The sequence below is a fragment of the Montipora foliosa genome, chromosome 1, assembly GCF_036669935.1.
Source record: "Montipora foliosa isolate CH-2021 chromosome 1, ASM3666993v2, whole genome shotgun sequence".
Taxonomy (NCBI): domain Eukaryota; kingdom Metazoa; phylum Cnidaria; class Anthozoa; order Scleractinia; family Acroporidae; genus Montipora; species Montipora foliosa.
Genome location: NC_090869.1, coordinates 64,538,357 through 64,545,856, shown reverse-complemented (window position 1 = coordinate 64,545,856; position 7,500 = coordinate 64,538,357). Strand labels below are relative to the sequence as shown.

Here is a 7,500-nt window from a genome sequence, read left to right as displayed (position 1 = left end):
CAAAGTCTGTCGATTTCGTGTCGTCTCGGCTTATCTGTGAAATCCACGCGTTTCGGCGATCTTCTGTTAGCTGTTTATAACTTTCACCGTTCTTATCAACAACGATAGGTATACGGAATAGACTAATACCTTCCTTGTTTCCAGATTTTACTCCACAGCCAGGTATTATTCAGAGACCCATCGCACTACAACTCACTCACATCTCTCTCTACGCGTCTCTGTTTACGATTCGAGGGGCTCCACAATGGCGGTTAACGACGGTTGTCAAGGACTAAGGTCACGTGGGTGAAAACCAAGAATTGTTAGAAATAGGTAGCAAAGACTTAGACTTAAAGGGAAACTGTCACGAGAAGCGCATGCGCTAGCGTCTTGTGAAAACTTGAAAAGTCTTAGGTTAACGTTTTTCAAGTTGAATCGACAAATTCAAAATGGTTTCCACTGGGAAGGGCCACGGTGGACAAAGGAGATACTCCGGCGAATATACGTGACTATATATGTCTTCGATCGTACGGTAAAAATGGCGCGATAAAAACATTTGGGCTGAACTGTCACGTACGGTAGCTGTTGTGTATCATTTTTGCATGGGAAACCGCTTGTCAAAAATACTTTTTTCAAATCCTTTCCCAAAAAATGGTGAAGAGATGAATCTCAAAAATTCGGATTTAGATTTAATCCGAAGTATCTTCCTCGAGTGTGGATACTTTGGATTCATGATCCGTTTTTGGATTTCGCCAAACAAACGAAAAATCCGTTTGATTCAAGAATCCGTTTTCGGATTTTCCCACAAATTTACCCCTCACGCAATGAATGCGATACGTCAAAACACAAATATTATAGACATGCGCAGTATGAACACGACTGATAAGGTCGGCTCAACGAGAATGCTACGGGGACTATGTTGTTTAATATCTTTTTAAAACGCGAAGTTTCAGCCACCGTTAAAGGCAAGGTTAAAGAATGGTACATGATCGAAATATCTACCGTTTTCAATTTCGATTCTGTCCCCTAAGTTTATACTGTACCTAGTTTATTTACTTGAATGCGCACTGTTCGGTGCGTTGCTGCTTGAAGAAAAATTTCGCGACGGTGATGTTTAAGACCAGTCATTCAGTTTATCAATTGGTCAACATTAGGAGTTCTGCGTTGTGTTCCTGTGAAGTTATTTCATTTTTCTTCACGCGCGCTCGAGGTAGCCAAACTGAGTTGTCAAGAATCGTGTCGTGCTGGAGAGCTGTTCGATCGAATTGAGGGAAGGCAACAGAAGATTGCAGGCAAGGTACGCAATGAGTTTTTCTAATTTTCAAACCTTGACGACATACATAACACTAATAATACAATACAAAATACTAAATACTTAACTTATAAAAATGTTGTAAGGGTAAACACAGTGAAAATCGGAAACCAGTGAACCTTGAGCACACAGTACACAGAATTTAGTAGTTTTATGCACCAAATCGCTCACTTAAATTAGCTACATTTTGTACTTTGGCAAAACAATGTGGCAATTTCGATTCATCAACTACTAATGGGAACCTGCTCTTCATAGCTTGTCAGGGTGTATCATTACTGTTATTGTCACGCTCTTAGACAATTAAACTCAAAGAATGAAAAGGTTAAGGCAATGTAATTTCTCCATCTTTATTTGTTTGAAGTTTTTTTGGAATGTCAGTTCAATCAGCAAAGGCATGTCTGAAACCTCGTTCGTCTCACCAAACTTATATTGTGTATTTTTAAACACAATATTATTACTGTCTTTTTTTAGGACAGTCAAATTATACAGGAATAAAATGGATCTGATCCATTAACAGATAATAAATCTACCATCCTGCACCTCATCTTAATAAAAAATTCATAACACCAAATAAAATATTGTTCACGGTTTTTGGTACCTACTAATATTTACAACTGACATCAACTTCATAATTAAACCCTGGGTAGTTGAAAGCTGTGTCCATTTTTTTTTTTGGTTAATATCACTTGAAATAAATAACTCTTTTTGCCTTTACTTTACATGCATTGGGGTAAAAAATATTCCTGTCACTAAAATTATTCTTTTGGCTTTTACAGTCAAAAGTGATCTATACCAAACTTTTGTTAGGTGCAATTCATTTATCTTACACCAAAAATCTTGGAAAACAGCACCTAACGACAATATCCGTGGTTTATTTAGGGTAATTTATCCTAAAATGTTCACTAACCAATCAAGGGCTCATGCTACCAAGAGCAAACACAGGCTGTGTGTGATTTGCTGTATTTCAAAGAAAAGTGACTTCATTTTAAGCTTTAACACTTAAACTCAAAGAAAAATTTAAAGTCATTCTTTCAATGTCATAACATTTTCTCACACATCTTTATATTCAGTTAAGGTTTCTTGTTATAGCATGAGTCATGACTGTGATTTCTGCCTACTGAAACTGGGACCATGGATTCATTCGGTACAATTATAGTCAATCTATGTCACCTATGACCAATATTTCTGAGACTGAAATGATCATTCGAAGTCCTATTTGTAACTTTTGGCATTTGAATGGTCTGAGTCTTTAGAATTTCTGGAAATCTTTCCAAAAAAAAATATCAGCTGAAAAAAAAAAGGCAAAGCACATACGTGTAGGAAACAACTGATTGTTTTCAAATACTGTATGCTGTGATGTAATGTAAAAAAATTCATAGCTTTATTTCAGCAATAAACTAGGGAAGTTTCAATGAAAATTCTTAAATCTCACTGGCGATGATCACAACTGACATGTAATTTTTAAAACCCTGTTAAAACTTAAAAAATACTGGTCACATGTGAGGAAGATTGACTATAAATTGACTTTAACCTTTCCAAATGTAAGTTAGTTCCCCCTTTTTGATGAGCCACCCCTCAGTCAGGTCTTATTCTTCATGAACAGGGACAGATGTTATGGACATATCCATGGGGACATCCAAAGTGGACACAGAATTAACTGATGAGGTTGGGAAGATACGCGGAAGATTTTTGATGCACTTCTGGCATTCAACTGGTAAGTCATGTGTTGAAAGCTCCTCACCATAATCCCACACCGTAAGTGCTGCAAGGTGCATTAGAGGTGGCACCTGTCCAGTGTCTCTACGCCATCCAATTGTTGTAGGCCTGAATGACCTCTGTTCTTCTAAATTTATAGTTCCTTTTGTCGAAGCTTTCCACTGAAGTTCAAGCTTACGACCTTCAGCTTTAAGAGACTGGATTGTCAGTGATGTGTCTTTGTTCAGTTTCTTTTCCTCCCACGCTTTAGGATAGACATCCTTTCCTCTAAGTGGGGCACTGACTGCACTACCTTTTCTGATGTTGTTGAGCTTTTTTCTTGCCTCTTGGAGAAGCTCTGTGGTCAGTAGTTGCCCATAGTCATTCATTCTCTGTTCATGTGTCTGCCTTGCTGTCTCAGTGGTCCTACCATTAGTTTTACCACTGTGAATAGTGTTCTCCACAAATGTTACAGAGGCCTGTTTTGATAGTTCTGACAGGTTGTCATGAAGATAAATTTGGGATAGATTAAACTGTCTTTCAGCAATGACATTGTTCACAGGAATGCTAAAAATGTGCTTGGCATAAAATTCAAAAAGGTGTGGTGTGGTGTCTTTGTTAATAAGACAGCTTTCAGGTGATGTTGCCATTGCTTTAATCTCAGTTAGAAGTTGAGGTTTCTGCAGCTGCCAAATATTGGCCCATTTAACCAGCCCATTTCTGTCCTTAGACACCAATCTCTGAAGATCCTGTCCATAAACTTTTACATTGTTTTCAGATGCATTTCCTTGATTGCTTTCAGTGGATACAAATTGTATGTCAAGGACCTTCAAAACAGATGACCAGAATGGACTTTGGAATCTTTGATCAGCTCCCATTCCAAACAGCTTGGGAAAGGATAACCACTCAGCACCATGTTCTTTAATTACTTTCAGGGCTTCTTGCAACATGGGCCTCTGCACTTCCTGGTAAAAGTGTTTAATAGCGGCTGGATCTTTCAAAGATAATTGCACTTGCTCTTCTGTTAAAGGAAAATACAGTGATGGACACAGTAACATTTGACTGAGTGTTTCATTGTGCTTGAGAACAGTTGCAGGCCATAGTCGTGCCAGATATCCACTGGAAAAATCAAGTTCCTCGTCACTTGCTTGTGATGAATTAAGAGATGGGATAATGAACTTGTCAAAAAATTCAAATAAGAATTTAATTTGCACTTGGATCATTGGGCAGGAGCTCAGCTTGATGACATTTTGCCAGACTGATGAGTGGTTATCTGACTTTGGCATCCTTTCTAGTATACGCTCTGCAAGCTGAAGACAGGCTTTTCCATACTTTAAATACCATTGTAGCATCTCATGGTAATATGTCCACCTTGTGTCAATAAAGGACTGTGGAAGGGGTGGCTCTTTACTTAAAATTCCCAGTGAAACATACATTGCCTTGTACTGACTTGGGCGTTCATGGTGGAGCCAGGATATCTTGTATAATAATTGCAATATGTGGTTGTTGTTCATATCACCCTTTGCCCCAAACCCAGCCTGGCACATTCTTCGCAACATTATATTAAGTATGTGTGGGTAACAGCCCACAAAAAACATTTCCCTGCCAAACAGTTTGGAGTTGTTTGCAATCAATCCATTTGATTTACCCTTTTGGGTAGAGGCATTGTCCCCAACTAACCCTGAGACATTTGATATGCCAAATGTGTCATGAACAATGTGGAAATCGACATCTGACTGGTGTTTTCCTGACCCACTAGCTACAATGCTGTTAGCAAGAACATAAGCCCTTGGCTTGTTAGTTTCATGGCACCATGTGTGCACCCCCACAATGTGCCTTTCCTCCCCTCCTTTGTTAGAGTCATCACTCCAAACATGAAAATCATATTTGCTGTTTGCAAATCTTTTACACAGAATTAATTTGTCTGCCTCCCCTAAAAGAACATTCCAATCTGACAAAGTAGTTGGGGAAACAATCAGATTTTTTGGGGGACTACAATTAAACAAAATACTGAAAATTAAATGTAATGCAATTGGTGCCTTTTGGTTAGATAAAAGACATGCATGTTGTAAATATCTAATGCAAGCCATGAACATTACACTCCTATGATTTGCTCCATTTTTGCCATGGGCAAATGTATCCACAAGAGAATAACTGTTTAAAACATCTCCTTTTTGTTTGAGTTGGTTTTTCAGTTTTGTTGCAACAGATTTTGCCCCCCTTAGTTTTTTTATTGTGTCGTTTTTCTTCAAGGATGTGGTCTTCAACAATTTGTCTTGCTTTGTAACTTGTTTTTGTAGGGTCAGAGTCTCTTTCTTCAAATCACTGTTCCTTCTTCGCAGAAATACTGAAAACAAGGGAAAAAGTCACACAAAAATTTTATTGACTTGTGGCTTTGAAAACAAATTATTTCATTAAATTCACGTTTTGAAAAGTGTGAGCCTTAAACTCTCTTTTCTACATTTAGATGTGGCTACTTTATTTACTGATGTTTTCTTTCAACCTTGTGAAAGTTATTCGTCACTGTCGAGAACATTGGTTTTTTTTATCAATTGGAAAGGTATTTACACAGTTCTCTAAGTAAAGGTTTTGTCCTCTTGAACTCAAAATAAGCTTAAATTTATAACTCGAGAAAGGTAAGAAAAGTCTAAAAATTTAAATCTAGATCGCATTCGACATGAGAAGGACTCCTCCGCGGTCCGCACAAAATCATCTACTGTGCCATTTAAAAATATTTTTCACGTTTTTTTCCTCCGAGTAATGTTTCTTTGCGTTAACAGAATTTCTGTGTTGGCATATGTCGAAAATGCTTTGTTTCTTTCAGCTCTGCTACATTTTTTAGTGTCCAAAATAAAAGCAAAGACGTCTGGATACACAATTCGCGAATTAACACAGGATTAATATAAACAGCTGCGAAATTCGCTGGAAATTATAACAAGACCTTTTACAGCGGTCAATTATTAAAACATAGTTTTAAGGCGTTTGTTTCAGTCTCTCTAAAGTAAAACTTTCTTTTACCCCATTTTAAGGCGATCACGCTAACGTTTTTCACCCCGCTAGCTACCCGCAAAAATGTACAAAGGATTTTCACTTTCCGTGCCTTTTCGTCGTGAAATTATTTTTAAAAATATTCAACGTTGTTTCACTCAAATGTCGATGAATGTCCGTTCTGTGGTCCAGTTGAACTTAACTTTCAACCTCAAGCTTATAAAGCCTTGAAAGGAATTATAACTGTACTGAATGAACAGGCCGGATGCAGGTCAGTTGTTTCACGCCAAAATTTGCGTCTGTTTACATTTTCCTTGTTGGGAAGCCCACTCAAAGCAGCCGTAATAATAAGTATGCCAATTCCAATAAAAAAAAAAAAAAAAAAAAGACTTGAGTTATACATTTACCCATGTTTTCCTTAACCAATGCTTACCTATACTTTTTCGAAGCGTTTGGATTGTCCTTTTGAGTCCTGCATTTTCTGATGTTAGTCGTTTACATTCACGAGAGAGTTTGTCGATCCTTGCAAGCTCGCTTGCAAACTTGAGAAAAACACTTTCCGGAGTTGCTGCCGCTGAATCCTGACCACCAACACTACAACTGTTTTCGTCTGGTTTCTCTTCTGATTTTAGTTTCTTCGCTGGCTGATATTTACTAGAAAACTGCCCGCCGATAAATTTTCTTCGCCCCATTGGCTGACATTTTTTTTCGCAACTTTCGTTGTAAACAATTAACGAAAGGAGCCCGCGTTTCCAGGAAACAGCAGTCTTTCCAGGAAAGTACTCTGCGCATGTCATAAAATTTTGGTGGTTACGGACATCGGGGGAAGGATCCCTTGCGTGAGGGGTAAAATTAAAATGTGCATGAGATATTGTCCCAGCATGCCTGGCTACGCATCGCTTGTACCACGTGGTTTCACACCTGGCGCGGCAGCAGTCTTGGGTGCCATCTTGAAATCGCTTGGGTTGCTGTCGACTATTTTACTCACGTTTTATACATTGCGTTTGATTTATCTACCGAAAATAATGGCAACACTCGACGAAAGCCCTGAGGTAAGCCGAGACAACTCTGTCCCTTCTTGTTTCAACCCTCAAAGCCTATGATTTTGATTTAGTTAAGTTGCAACCTCGAGCTCGTGGCGTTGAAGTTAATTTGTATACTTTGTGAAGGAGTGGTAAGGCTAGTCGCTTTAACTTTAAGCTTGATTGAGAGCCAAAGTTTTGATTTATGATAACATTAATTCTTTATGACGCAAATTTATCGGGAACGAGGAACACTTTTTTGAGATTCTCGATGCTTTAGAGCTACATGTGCGTACTAGTGTAAACTCGTGAGCGTTAGTGACGTCGCATTGTTAAATGATACTGTGTTTCACTACTGGGAAATTCGTGAAAAAGCACTATTTAGGGAAATGATTTTGGACTTGTCAGAGGAAACAGTTACTTAGCTACTGTTTTCTTTCAGTGATTAACTATTAAAAACTATGGTTTCTAATAATCATGACCCAAGATGTCAGGCAATAACAT

At 38.2% G+C, this 7,500-nt stretch overlaps 1 protein-coding gene and 1 pseudogene across 1 annotated transcript; one reads left to right on the top strand and one right to left on the bottom strand.

The window, feature by feature from the left end:
* Positions 1-2,877: 2,877 nt before the first annotated feature.
* Positions 2,878-6,695, bottom strand: LOC137972525 (uncharacterized). Its single transcript, XM_068819280.1, has 2 exons — positions 6,408-6,695; positions 2,878-5,333 (listed from the first exon to the last, which is right to left on the bottom strand). The coding sequence occupies exons 1-2, from the start codon at positions 6,664-6,666 to the stop codon at positions 2,878-2,880; spliced, it is 2,715 nt and encodes a 904-aa protein (XP_068675381.1). The 5' UTR covers positions 6,667-6,695.
* A 180-nt stretch (positions 6,696-6,875) lies between these two features.
* The window catches only part of LOC138004766 (heterogeneous nuclear ribonucleoprotein H3-like), an 18,187-nt pseudogene continuing 17,562 nt past the window's right edge, over positions 6,876-7,500 (top strand).